Here is a 14,915-nt window from a genome sequence, read left to right as displayed (position 1 = left end):
CCAAGGAACTGCTACTACAGGAAAGGTCCCTAGATCAGCTTCACACAGTGCACCATTGTTCTGGCCTAAGGATTGGTGGGAGACCATTGTTCTGAAGACTTGGAATTAGCACTAGTTGCAAGAGAATTTCAGGATAGTAAAGGCAACCTTTTTTTAGATCTGTGCTGAAGTAGCCCTGAAACTACTGCAGCAGCAGCGTGCCAATGTATGGTGCCCCATCCCATTGAGAAGTGGGTCGTCAGTGCAGTTGGGAAGCAGGTCACTCCTGCATGTTACTAGTCCATAGCAAAGCAATTTGGTACAGGGAGATTGACTGTTGGGGCCATGGTCATGCATGGATGTGATGCCATGTGTAAGGTACTGTTGCACTGGGCTATAAAGCTTGGTAATGGTCAGGAAATTATTGATGAATTTGCACACATGGGGTTCCCAGACTGTATTGGATTTTGATGGGACCCATGTGCCTATTGTTTGCCCTCCTCATGAAGGATCAGAGTTGATCAATAGAAAAAGATATATTTCTCCAGGGTCTTCCCAGAACATGGTTGACCATCATGGAAGGTTCACAAACAAAAATGCTGGGAAGGTCCATGATGCTAGGATATTTCAGAATTCAGCTTTGTTTTCCTTAATGAATAAAAGAGAGTTTGCCCCTAGGATCACTATGGACACCAGTGGCATGGAGATTGCTCTGATCATCCTGGAAGACCCATTTAATCCTCTGCTTCCCTGGTTAAGGAAGCCATTCAGGGTACATCTACATAGCAATTAAATACTTGTGCTTGGCCTGTGTCAGCTGACTTGGACTCACAGGACTCAGGCTGTGGGGCTGTAAAATTGGTATGTGGACGTTCAGGCTTGGGCTGGAGCCCAGTCTCTGGGACCTTGAAAATCAGCTGATCCAAGAAGCTGCAGTCATGCCACAGGTCTTTTATTCCAGTGTAGATGTTCACTTACAGGTCACTTGGACTGAAGGAAGGAGCTATTTAACTATTGCCTCAGTAGTTGCAGCATGACAGTTGAGTGTGCTTATGAGCTAGGTTAGAAGCTGCAGAAAAAAACTTGCTTAAGGTTGTAGCTGCACATTGTATTTTGCACAATATTGTGAGACTAAGGGAGAAAGCCTCAATGATGAGTGGTGGGCTGAGATGCAGAGACTTGCTCAGAGGTTTGAGCAGCCATCAAGACATCCACTTAAAAATGGAAATAGCCAGGATAATTGTCAGGGATGCCTGTTGCTCTTGCTTTCAGGCCTGAGACTCAGAGCATTTAAATTGTGCAGCTGTATATCCAGCTTTTATCCTGGCGAGAGGGGCAAATGGATTGTGAGCATTACAGTGTCTTCAATGGGGTGGTACAGGTAGCACATTAAAAAGCAACAAAGAGTCCTGTGGCACCTTGTAGACTAACAGATGTATTGGAGCATAAGCTTTGACGAAATGGGTATTCACCCACGAAAGCTTATGTTCCAATACTTCTGTTAGTCTATAATGGGTCCCCAACCAGGTGCCCATGGATGCCATGGCGTCCCCAGGGGCATCTAAATGCGCCTGCATCCTGGCTGGAGTTCGCGCATCCACTGAAATGCCACCGACAAGCGACGTCATCCAGAGGTATCACTGCCGAAATGCCGCCGAATTTCGGCAGCATTTCAGCGGATGCACGACCACCGCCACAGTCCTTTGTCTGGCGGGTGCCAGATGAAAAGGTTGGGGACCACTAGTCTGTAAGGTGCCACAGGACTCTTTATTGCTTTTTACAAACCCAGACTAACACAGCTACCCCTCTGATACAGTGGCACATTGTGGCACTTATTTTATCTTATATTTTTGTAAAAGCCTGTGATGTGTTCAGTTTAAAGATTTCTGTGTACAATGCATTGTCAGTTCTTCATGAATGAATTTTTCATGTTTTTTCTTAGTAAACAACAATTTATTATATAATGACCAGAAATAAACCTTTAATTAAAACAAAGAAATACAGTTTTAAAGTGACACAGTACAGAGGAGGACAGAACATAACAATGGGGAGGAGGGGCTCTCCAATTCACAGGCAAGTATACACCTTGCCTCTGCCTCTTCTTGTTCTTGGGCCTTACGGTGTTCAGTGTCAGGGCTCTAAATCAAAGGTGTTAGATAGCTCTAAAAGCTGGGTTGCCAGGTGCAGTTGTTTTCACTGCCTTGACCTTGGGCTGAGGAGGGAAATGGGTGCAGGAGAGAACATATGCTGGTGTTCCCAGTACCCCATATTGTCCAGGGGCTGCAGAAGATGGCTGGGTCCTGGTTGAGAGCATTAGATTGTCTATGTGCCTTCTAGCAGCATGCTCTGCAGCAGAGTGTTCTGCTTCTCGGTTGTCTCTCCACATCCCTTTTTCTCCATAGTGTCTTTTGTCATGATGACACTGTCTCTGGACACTGCAATGCTCTCTTCGAGTAGTTCTGTGTGTTTTTCCCTCTCCAACCTCAGGCTTCTCAGAGAGCAAATGGACCAAAGACCCACAGGATAGATGCAGGGAGAGGAAAGGAAAGGAAAATAGGTAGATGGGTATGTGCCCTCCATGAAATGGGCTTTTGAACAGTGAATGGTTGGGGCATTCGTATGAGACAGAAGCCCACTGCCTAGCCAGACCAACCACCATTTATAAAACATGTAGAGGGATGAGGGGAGAACAGACAGTGTAGTCCAAGGAATCGAGGAAGGCAAGGGCTGGAGACTCAGAGAGGCTCCTAGCTCAAATCTGCCAAAAATGTCTGTGGTCAGGGGGCACCGGGAACAGAAGTTAGGACAGCACAATCGAATAATATGCGGTAAAGACAGATACTTACATGCTAAGGCCCCCTCTCTAGGATCTGTCTCCTTAATCTCAAGCCTGGGTATCTGGCTGGGAGTTGGACTTGCTTCTTACACAGTTGGTTTAAGGTCTTGAGTCCCAGACAGATCCTGGCTTTGCGGGGAGAGCTCTTTACTGCCCTCCTCATGTTCCTCCTCTAAAGAGTCTTGCTGCTTGTCATCGGCAGAGGTTGCGGGGGGGAGGTGCAAAGCAGGGTACATACAACCCTCCTTGGGTTCAGTAATGATGTCATTGCTTAAAATCCTGGCCAGCTCCTCAAAAAAAGGACAGATTATATTCTGTCTTGACTGTTTCCTGGCATCCCTAGTTTTAATGCAAGTCCTCCTGAGCTGTTTTTTTTGATCTGGCACTGGTCAGCATCCTGGTTGTGACACTTTGCAGACATCTGCATAGCAATGTCCACAAACACATCTTTATTTGTTGACTGGCCACAAGAGCTTGCTGCATCAGTGCTTCTCTCCACATAGTAAAGAGGTCTAGGCTCTTTGCACAACTCCAAACAGCTGCTCGAGGCTTGTTGTAATGCTTCTGGAGTAATATGGAGTGATGCTGATATATTTGAATCCAAGAGCAAATAGGCAGATTCTGGCCCTATGCCAGTTTTTAAGCAGGGGAGGGGGACATCTGGTCAACTTGATCTAGAGCAGTGGAAAGCACATAGGCAAACAGATCAGTAACAAACACACACAGCAGTTTGGGATAGCAGTTGGAGGACTGCCAAAGTAGTGTGTGGCAGCATTGCATGCAAATGAGCAATAGGCTGCACTACCTGAAGTTGTATCAAACTTAGCACAGCTTGAAAGAGGACTCTAGAGTAACTGGTGATTGCAGAGGTAGAGCACTGTAATGAATTATGTTGTGTGTATGCAGGCATTTTCACACCGGATGAACTTGTGTTACTGCAGACTAAACCCCTCATGTAGACAAGCCATAAGTGGCAATTTTGTGATAAATGGAGATAAGACTTGCAAATTCTTACTGAATTACATCAGAACTTGGTCCTAGTTCACAAGAGGTGAAAAACTAATGCATGAAACCAGTGTATCACATTTTACTCACTTAACTGTAGAAAATATAAAGTAGTGCAATCCTGATTTTCATAGTATATGAGGAGGTCATCTAGTCCAACCCCCTGCTCAAAGCAGGACCAATCCCCAAATCCCTAAATGGCCTCCTCAAGGATTGAACTCACAACCCTGGGTTTAGCAGGCCAACGCTCAAACCACTGAACTTTCCTTCCCCATATTTTGACAAGTCACAAACTAATATACTGCTTGTTATATGCTCTACACAAACTATTTCATAATGTATTAGTCATACTCTTGCTCTTTGTTTTTTCACATTTGTTTTGTGAATTTGAAAGCTGTAAATAAATTTACCATAGTTAATCTTATTGGATGCAAAAAAAATTTTTTTTCAGTTTTAAGTTTGTATGTGTAAAAGATGTCTGGTTAGGTCAGACTGCTACTTTAACACCGCTGGCTTTTGAAGTATAGAGTATGTGACAATATTGTAATAGTACTGGTGAATTCTCGAATATGTGATATCTTATGCTCTCTTTTATAAAACTATTGTGTAACAGTACACTTTTTTTTATATTTTGTCATGTGAAGATTTTACTTCTGAAATTAATGATTTATCCATACATGTCTATAATATTTATAATATGATTCTGAGTTGTCAATGTCTCCATCATTATTTTATTTGTTTTTGTTTTCTCAACCTAGATTTTGAAGAAGCTCCATCTATAAATCCTTCCAGTATAGATGGGAATGTTGATTCTGAAGCAGAAAAAGAATCTCTAGTCATTGACAGCAAGCAGATGGTCCCTAGTAAAGCACTACTTTCAACTGCTCTTGATGAATATGAGTTTAAAGATGATGAGGAAGATGAAATAAAAATGATTGATGACAAACGTATTCTTAGAAAGGATCTAAGAAAAGAGGATGAGTCTGAAATAGAAAAGAATAATTTATTTGTGAAACAGGAAAAAGTTGTTTTTCCAAAATCATTTAAAAGTAAAAAACAGAAACCATCTAGAGTTTTGTACTCAAGTTCTGAAAGTTCAGATGAAGAAATTCTTCAAGATAAGAAGATTGTCTCTCCTCCTTGTTCTATCACAGAAACTCCAAACTCTGATATAAGAACGAAAAAAGAATATATTGTCTCAAACGACCACAAGCAAAAAGGGAAAGTTAAAAGAAAGCTAAAAAATCAGAGCAAAAATAAAGAGAATCAAGAACTAAAGCAAGAAAAGGAAAATACTAGAGTGACGAATGTAGTTAGTTCTGGACTAGATTCTTTAGACAAAGCTAGAGAGGAGGAGATGTTTAAAAAATCTTTTAGCCCGAAAGAAGAGTCGTCTTTACCCTTATTTCATATTACTGCTAGCAAATCTCCTAAGCATCCTTGTGGATTAAGTGAAAAGCAGTCAACACCACAAAAGCAAGAAAACACTAAAACATGCTTATCACCAGGAGGTTCTGAAATATCATTACAATCTGAAGTAGTTAGGTATGATCATAATACGGATTCTGAATATCTAGTGGAAAGCTCTAGTGGCAAATCTTGCAAACACAAAGAAAAAAGCAAGCATCAGAAAGATTTGCACTTAGAATTGAGTGAAAAATCTATTCCTAAAATTAAAGAGGAAGAAAATAGTTCAGCATTTGAGAATTCAGAATGTATGCTGAAAAAAATTGACAAGGAAGGTAAAACACTTAAAAAGCATAAACTGAAGCATAAAGAAAGAGAAAAGGACAAGCACAAAAAAGAACAGGATGGGGAAAAGGAAAAACACAAACACAAAGATAGTGCTAAAGAGGTACAAAGAAATATTGAGTTTGATAGAGAATTTTGGAAAGAGAACTTTTTTAAAAGTGATGAAACTGAAGATATATTAAATATGGACCATGAATCTCTTCCTTCAGAGAGAAAATCAAAGCTGGAAAAAAGTATGGTGAAAGAAGATAAATCAGTAAAAGAGAAACACATCCAGAAAGAGAGAAGTTTTAAAGATGAGAGAGAGAGAGAAAAAAACCGAAAGGAAAATGAGAAATTATTTAAGGATGAAAAAGTGAAAGATAAAAAAGAAGAAAAAGAGAACATTTTCACAGATAAAGAAACAGAATTGTTCTGTTCAGCTTTAGGTACTAAAGATGAGCCAGCTAGTATGCATTTAGTAGAAAAAGAAGCAGATACTGAAAAGCAGGAAAAAAACATCAGAGAAAAAGCTGAGAGGCGAAACTCAGTTAAAGAAAAGGACATTGAGAAGGTAGAAAGAAAAAATGTAGATAAAGAGAAAAAGATAAAACATGACTATAAGCCAGAGAGAGAGAAAGCAGAGCTAAATGAAAGTATAGAAAAGGCAAAGGAAAAAACAAATTCCCAGCAAGTAGATAAATGTTATAAAGAAAATGATAAGATAAAAAATGTTAGTACTATTAAAAAACTTGATGACAAAGAAAGAAACAAAGAAAAAGTTGATAAAAAACATGACAAAGAAAAGATTGACAAAGACAGACACCTGCCTGAAAGCAAAGAAAAATATTGCATTGAGAGAAAGGTCAAGCTATCAGAAAAAGAAAGTGAGTATAGTAAACCAGAAAAAGGCAAAAATAAAGATAAAGAAAAGGAGGCTGAGAAAAAGGAAAAGTCCAGAGATAAAGACAGCTTAACAGTAGCAAACTCAAAGCACATGCAAGAAGAGAGGAAATGTAATATTACAGATAGTAGTAAAGCATTGCATGAAAAATTATTGTCCATGAAAGAGAAACCAAAAGATGAATTGCTGAAAACTCCAGATGGTAGAGAGAAAGATAAAAAGGATAAAGACATAGATCGATACAAAGAACGAGACAAACACAAAGATAAAATGCAGCAAAATAATTTTCCTAAACTAAAACTTGAAGCTGAAAAACTTAAGCCTAAACCATCATCAGCACCAAAAGATACTCGACCTAAAGAAAAGAGATTAGTGAATGATGATTTAATGCAAACTAGTTTTGAAAGAATGCTTAGCCTTAAAGATCTGGAAATTGAACAGTGGCATAGGAAACATAAAGAAAAAATAAAACAAAAAGAGAAGGAAAGATTAAGGAATCGGTCCTGTTTAGAACTCAACAAGATAAAAGATAAAGAAAAAACAAAACATTCACTAACTGAATCAAAAAACAAAGAGCTGATTCGTTCAAAAAGCTCAGAATTGTCAGACATTTACATGAAAGAGAAGCAGCTGAAGGATGCTACAAGTAGTAGATCCCAATCTGTAGACATAAAGAACTTAACAAATTCTGGAAAGTCATTATTAGTTTTAGATAACAACTTAAATAGATCTCCTAGATCAGAAAGTGAAAAGACAGGTCTAAGCTCCAGGTCAGTGTCAATGGTTTCAGTTGCTAGTTCAGAAGATTCTTGCCATACTACAGTAACTACTCCAAGACCCATAATTGAATATGATTCAGACTTTATGCTAGAAGGTTCTGATTCCCAAATGTCCTTTTCACAATCACCATTTTTGGCCAAATCTCCGGCCCTTCTTGAAAGGGAGACTGATAGCCTAGCAGAGTTGCCAGAGCGCATTAAACCTCCTTTTGCAAACAGACTTCCACCAGCCTACGTTAGATCAGCTTCTGTTGAAGATGTTAAAGTGATTTTAAATGACTGTAGACCTGTTGTAGAAGTGCGAAGATGCAGTATGCCTAGTGTTATTTCTGAACACACAAAACAGCCTCGAACATCTGAAGAAAATACTCAGAGTGCTCTGCTAGTAGTTCCAAGTCATACTTGCACTTCTCCCAAACCAGAAGTATCTTCTTGTAGTTTGTCTGAAAGGGATTTTCAAAGTAGTATGTCTGGTTTACATTCCGCTTTTACATCTTCTCCAAATAAAACTGGTAGCAACAAGCATGTTACACTGGATACAAATGTTGTTAAAAATACTGCTCAGTTGAGCCCTTCCGAAGAAATTCATATGCATCTAGAGCCATATAGTCAAAGTGGTCTGAATCAGCTACCTAAACCATGGGATGTGCCTTCTGACAGACTTAATTCATTAAGTAATGGATCCAACTGCTCAGGTTATGGAACATCAGAGCAAGATACTAGTACTGTCATATCATTGCATGATTCTGAAAACAGGACATTAAAAGAGCAGAAACTGTCTGAATTTTTACCTCAACACGCTGAAATTATGGGAAATTCCAGTTTTCAGGAATCTACATCATTTTTGCCTCCCCAGTCACCCTGCTCTACATCTTTTTTGCCTTCACAGTCACCCTGCTCTTTGCATATCCAGCCACTCCCAGATACAGAGTGTATGTCTAAACACACATCTTTACCAGGTATTAGCAATCAAGAGCCAATATTTGTACAACAGCAACAAAATCTAATTCAAACTACCAGTTCTGCTTTGGACACAGACACAAATAATACAAGAGAACCTGAAAACACTTTGTTCCCATCAAATATTAAAAAGGCCAATGTGCTTATCACTGTATATCCTGAAAGTGTCACTAAGGGTATTTCACAGAATTTTGGAAGAGGTAATACTCTATCTACATTACTGTCAGAAAAGGACTTTACTGCAGATGATGCTTGTTCACAACTAAATACAAATTCTTATGCGTTGAGTAAAATTATTTACAAGAATTCTCATGCTGATGAAGTAGATAATAGCACAGCTAACACTCAAGAAATCCAAAATGAAAAAGCCCAACTAGAAAATTTAGTTTCAGCACATTTAGATAATAGTAGAGCTGACATTGATCTATGTGAACTAAATGCAGGAATACCAAAAGGAATTATAAATGAATCAGCTAATCAAAATAGTTGCACTATAGATGGCAGGGAAAATATTTCAACACATGACCCGCCACAGTACCCATTGTCCAATTTGGAAGATAATTCACAGCAAACTGCACAAGAAATAGTACCTAAATACAGTCACACAGTTAAACTAGAAGTAGAAGAAACTGTTGAGGATAATAAAACAGAACAGCAAGAAGTTCCTCAAAGAATTACTAGAAATAGAGCAAATATGCTTGCTAGTCAGAGTAAACAGAATTCTATTGGTTGCACACAAACATCAGAAAAAGACTCTGAGTCAGCTGCATCTATGAAAGGAAGGATAAGATTAATTGAGGAAGATGATGCTCAAGTACACCATCCACGCAAAAGAAAGGTGTCACGTGTGCCTCAGCCTGTACAAGTGAATCCCTCTGTACTGCAAGCTAAGGAGAAAACCCAGCAGTCTCTGGCAGCTATTGTAGATTCTTTGAAACTCGAAGAGATTCAGCCATACAGTTCAGAGAGAGCAAATCCATATTTTGAATACTTGCATATAAGGCGAAAAATAGAAGAGAAACGTAAATTACTGTGTAGTGTTATTCCTCAGGCACCTCAGTATTATGATGAATATGTGACCTTCAATGGATCATACCTACTGGATGGCAACCCCTTGAGCAAGATATGCATTCCAACTGTAAGTAACAAGATCTTTTGGTGTGTATTCAATGAATGGCATGTTTTCGTGTCACTGTATATCTTTCATATTCTTGTCAGTTCACTTGAGCACATTTGAAAATTTTATCCCTGGTTCTGGTATGTTGGGCAGAGAACATTTGCTGAAAAGCGTAAGCTGACCAATTTTGACTTACGGTATTGTGGGTACTGCCCCTGAGTGCACATGGTTTCCTCTGCATAAGCAACAAGCAGTGGTATCACAGCAATCACCATAATAGAAGATAGACGATAATATGTGAAAGATATATGTAAAAGGTATGCACGGAAAAATGTTTCTAATCTTATTTAAAAGACTTCTTCAGTTTAAAAGTCCTGCTAAGTGAAATCAATGCTAAAACTATATTTTCTTTTTTGAGGACCTCAGTTCTCTTCCCCCACCTCCCTTTTTTAAAGTAAATTAAGATTCTTAGAACTATATCAGTTTTAACAAATTAAGGAGTTGGTAGTAATGTGGGTAAGGAAATTTGTTCTTTAAATGTTATTTTTAACTTGACAGTGCCAGTAATTTAACCATTACTTAAATGTTTTAAGCTATTTGGTAGAGTTGAAAGTCAATGGGACTTAGATTCCTAAATAATTTAAGCAGTTCTGAAAATGTTATGCTTTAATCTCTTTGTCAGTTTACTTAGTATACTTCTTACCTGACATGTTGAGATACTTAGATGAAGGGCACTAAATAAGTAAAAAAAATAGTTGCCAAAAATGTGGTTGCGCTTGATTCAAAGTCCTTCATAGTTCTTTTGAATAAGAGAAATATTTGTAATAGCTACATATAATTATTTTTGCTAATGTTAAACTCTACTGATTATGTAACTTATAAAAAAAATAATTAGAGATTGTACCAAAAAGCACAAAATCGAATACCATTAATGTCCTTAATGTGAGATGAGAAGCATAGTTTACCCTTCATAGAAATAAATTTGGTAATCTGAATATAGGCAGATTACACCCATTGCCCAGAGAAGTAAAAAAAAATGTAAAGACTTCAGCTGTAAGAATCTCTGAAATCATAGTTATATTTCCTGATAAAATGTGTAGAAAATTATGGCCAGATTTTCCTGAGGCTGCCTCCCTTTTTGTTACTTAATGTGTGCCTGTTTTCTTTACCCTTGTATTGGATTCCAGACACAGACATAAACAGGTAGATGGCTAACTGTAATTTGTGCCTGTAATTAATTGTGGCTCCAAAAAGTGCAAATTGTGCTTACAATTGAAGGCTGAGTTGAGGACTGACTGATGAGGTCAGAGACTAAAAATACTAACCTTCCTTTTAATATGGAAAAATATCCTTCACTAGTAAGATTGTAAATTTGACAAACAGTCTTTCAATTGTTAGTTTCCTCTTAAGTAGTCACAAGAGATGTTGAAGTTCTAAATTTTCCTAAAATTTAGCAACAGTCCATGTTATATACAACATTGTTGTAAACATGCTAGTATAATATAGCTCCCGTAGTTAGTCTTTCTGCTGATTATTGTTTTGGATCTTGAACTCCTCAGTATCACACAATTATTCAATTTATTTATTAGTATATTTCTTAATATTCTGAAAGTGATAGTGGGTTTCATTTTTTAAAAATTGTTAGAGGTAAGAAATGATCTAACCTAAAGAGTCTTCGGCCCAAGACTTAAAAGTCTGGTGAACACTCTTCAGGAGGTGACCATTACAAGAAATCTCCTGTCAGTTGAAAAATGTTGAGTGAAGTCTCTGTAGTAAATATATTAGATGTGTCAGTGATCCCAGTAAGTCTGGGTAGTTTAGGTTGCGTTTAAATACATCTAGCTTAGTCTCTCCCAGTTTAGTTTCACATACTACACTTTCCTAAAGAGGTGTTTGGGGTTTTTTGGCTTTCTCAGAGGTTAATTCTCAGGGATGATTGGTTTATCCATCTTTGACTGGAAGATTCATGTTCTAAACCTATTAATGGCCTCTTGGCTTCTCAAGGCTACTTTTAGATCTTCATAAGGTCTTTCTATCTTACATGTTTGCCTTCATGAGAGAGTGGGGAAGATAAAGAGTTAAAATTTTGATTATTCCACCAGTAAAGTTTATATGTTTGATGGTGCCCCTTGTGTGTCCTTTGCAGAGAAGGCACCTTCCTGTGAGCAGTATTCTTCTCCATGGGATTTTCTCCTCTGCAGCCCATTTAGCATGAAATCATAAATGGGAAGGACCCCCCAACCCCGTGGCTCTCCCAGCTCTACTTCTGCCTCATACGCTTCTCAATTTGGCCTTTGCTAAGGCCAGAATGTATAGAAGCTGGATATTTGGAAGTCTCTTTGCTGATGGACCCAAGGTCATCTTTAGGATTTATGGGGCCCTAATCAGTATTACTAAACTGGTACCTCTATGCCCGACGGCAGCCCGGGCTCACATGTCTATTTTAGATAAGGGTAGTTTTTTGAAGGATTTATTTAAAAAAACTATATGTCTGAAGATCCAAGCATTTAAGGCTAAAGATGAATACTCAGCTTGTGCATCTAAAAATCTATGCAAGGATTTTTTTTAGAGATGTGATTTTTGTAATCTTCAAGAACACACAAATGAAATATTTTTAAAGCAAATTTTAAACTAAGGTCCTGTAGACTAACATGTTCTGAGTAAATATTACAGTAATGCACAACTGTTTTTGTCAGCAAATTCAGAAACTGACAGCAATACCTGGGGGTTGGCAAATCCCTGTTAAATGGCTTCATTACCACTTAAATGGCTCTTTAACAGTTTCAGTGTTGTGTTAATAGGTCTGGCAGGCTGGAAGGCTTTTTCACTTTTAAGTACTAGATCCCCTCTGGAGGAAGACTCACCAGGCTGCAGCAGCCAGCTGTAGTGGGAGCCTGAAGGAAGGGTCAGAACAGGGATAGAAAGAAATGGGTTGGTGGACAGTAAGACGCAGGGGTGCCCCAAATTTTCAGGTGCCTTATGCAGCAGCATATGCCTAACGAGGGCCCTGGATGGACCCACTCTTTATTAAAATGGGGGGGAGGGAAAGCTCAGTGGTTTGAGCATTAGCCTGCTAAAGCCAGGGTTATGAGTTCAATCCTTGAGGGGGCCATTTAGGGATCTGGGGCAAAAATCCATCTGGGGACTGGTCCTGCTTTGAGCAGCAGGTTGAACTAGATGACCTCCTGCAGTCCCTTCCAACCCTGATATTCTAAGGCTGTACTAGCATTCATTTTTTCCTCCCTCTCTGTCTCCAACAGCATAGGACTAGATGAAGTCATAGTCAGGATTTCTCACTGTGCACCCACTGCACATTTTCCTGTCTTTATTTTAAACTTCCAGATTTAAAGGGGCTGTTCCCTGGGCATCCTCCCTAAGTCCTTTTCCAGTTCTGAGGAACCTGAGTTTTCATCAGGCAAGGATAGACAAAGAACCTGGAGGATGAAGATAAAGAGCCTTCTGTTCCATCTCAGGAGTCTGGTGACTTTAATGCTCTTATGCAAAACCTGTCTTTCCCCAAGACCATACATAGTTGTTATAATTCACCAAACAGTTCTTTGAGACTAAAGGTCCCTTTAGGCAAAAATATGTAACCTCTTTTGATCTGAGTTTTGCCTCACATTAATCTATATATTCTATTTAGAAGTACGCTTTCTTATTTTCATTTTTATGATGTTTTTAACATTATCTATAAATATATCAACAAGAAACCACTACTGTCAACTCTTTTCACCCTCATAACAGTTTGTGTGATGGACCGCAGTCTGCAGAGGAGTTCTGACAACGTTTTCTCTGTGTGTTGGTCAGAGACACACACATCAAACATCCTGTAGCTTAGGGCAGCACTTCCCAAACTTTTTACTAAGGCAATCAATGAACTGCATTTTTTCTTTCTCTGCAGCCCACCATTACATATATGCATCCTCAGCTTTGGCACCACAAACCTAATCCCAGTCTGTGATGAAGACAAGGCCCCAAGAGGGAGGGCCAGGAGGTTGGAGAGCTAGCTGCCCACACTCACCCCACAGTGGCAGCGTCTGTCCTGTGCGGGTAGGCCCAATTCCCTTCTCTGGGCATTGAGACCTGGTGCAGCATCTAGCCGTGCCAAACGTGAGCAGCACTGCAACCCTGGGCACCAGGTTGCAATGCCTGGAGCCAGGTAGACAAGCACAGCCCCATGGAAGAGGAGGTGCCAATGCAGAGTGGATGCAGGACAGGCTCGCTCTCCAACATGCCCCTCCCTCCCCCACCGCCCTTCCCCAAGAGTCTTCCTGCATAACAGGCCGGGAAAAGTGTGTGTTTGCCTAGGCCAGGATGCAGAGATAGGTTAATCCAGCCCTGGATGTGGTGACCAATGGAGAACCTTCTTGTGACCCAAGTGGAAGCGTGAACCGTTTCTTGTGCTCTTGCTGAAGCTAAACATCTTGCTGACTTGGCACCAGAGGGCTGTGTTCCTCTGGCCAGCTAGCAGCATGCTGGATGCAGTGATTCTTCTTAGTGCTGTCCATGCTAATACACAAGAGGGTGAACTGTGTTTCCAGCTGAGCAGTTTTTATGGAAGGATGAAATGCTGAGCAGCTGCATTTGAACCAGAAGGTTGTTCTGGTTCCTGGGAAGCAACTAGGATGGAAGGGCTAGGAAACGCAGCCCCAAGGGATTGTGGGATAGCATTGATGGACTTTCCCTATTCGAGTCTGGCAATCTGGACTTGAGCTGTGTCAACATTATAGAATGCCTGGACTTTGATCTGTATCACAGTGGGACTCAGTCTCTGACCCGCCCCTCCCAGCAGCGCCCAAGTTCAGAGAGAGTTCCTGGCCTGAGTCAAACTATTCTGTGTAAACAGAAGCTGGGCTTGGGCTTAAAAATGAGTCAGACCCTGGATTTAGCATGCTTTGTAGGCATGCCCAGTGCTGCCAGGATTTCACCCTGAGTTTTAAGAGAGAAACATGTTTTGTTTCCTCTGCCCTGGGTTACACACTAGATGATGTTGCTCAAAATGGGACTGGACCCAGTCAAATGAGGATGCATGATAAACCTTGAAAGGATATATATTCATGAAAAAAAGAAAGATGGGTTTTTCTTATCACTACTGAGACTCAGGTTCAAATGTTTCTTCCTAGGCCAGTAGCTCCTGGAAACATTGCAGAGGGAATGAATTTACAACTCAGCAGCAGCCTCAATCCTCTAGTCACCCTATGAGTGGTCTTTGGGCACCAAATGTAGTCATATCTAGTGCTCAACAAAAGGAAGGTTTTTTCTTAAAAAAAAGAAAAGACAGGACATTGAAGCATTTGGAGGAAATAGTCTGTAGTGTGTATATTTATTTAATCCTTTATTTCTTTGTTACTTGGGGAGGGGGATTTCAGTTGCTATTTAAAACAGATGTTCTGTTGTCAAACTATAGCTAACGACTGTAATAGAAAAAGTTATGTGATTGAAATCCATTGCAGAGTGTCACCTGAGTTTTGAATAATTAAGTTGTTTTAATTCACAGTTTTATGGTGCCACCTGCTGTTTGTTTAAAATTCTTAAGAAGTCTTTAAGTGTAGTTATAGTGCACCTGAAGTCTGATAATGTGGACTAGTGAAGATTTATTAAGAA

The 14,915-nt window shown here is 39.6% G+C and overlaps 1 protein-coding gene across 6 annotated transcripts in view; it reads left to right on the top strand.

Moving 5' to 3' along the window:
* The window catches only part of ANKRD12 (ankyrin repeat domain 12), a 109,905-nt gene that overhangs the window by 74,808 nt on the left and 20,182 nt on the right, over positions 1 to 14,915 (top strand). For 4 of the 6 annotated variants that reach the window (XM_032777098.2, XM_032777100.2, XM_032777099.2 and 1 more), the window contains one exon: positions 4,579 to 9,332. In XM_032777098.2, the coding sequence (XP_032632989.1) occupies positions 4,579 to 9,332 (4,754 nt within the window). Of the gene's footprint in view, positions 1 to 4,578; positions 9,333 to 9,412; positions 9,629 to 14,915 lie in introns of all 6 variants that reach the window. The other 2 variants (XR_004373280.2, XR_004373281.2) reach the window with 1 other exon arrangement.

Source organism: Chelonoidis abingdonii, chromosome 2, assembly GCF_003597395.2.
Source record: "Chelonoidis abingdonii isolate Lonesome George chromosome 2, CheloAbing_2.0, whole genome shotgun sequence".
Classification (NCBI taxonomy): domain Eukaryota; kingdom Metazoa; phylum Chordata; order Testudines; family Testudinidae; genus Chelonoidis; species Chelonoidis abingdonii.
The sequence above is the reverse complement of the archived record's forward strand: the minus strand, read 5'-3'. Positions and strand labels throughout refer to the sequence as shown.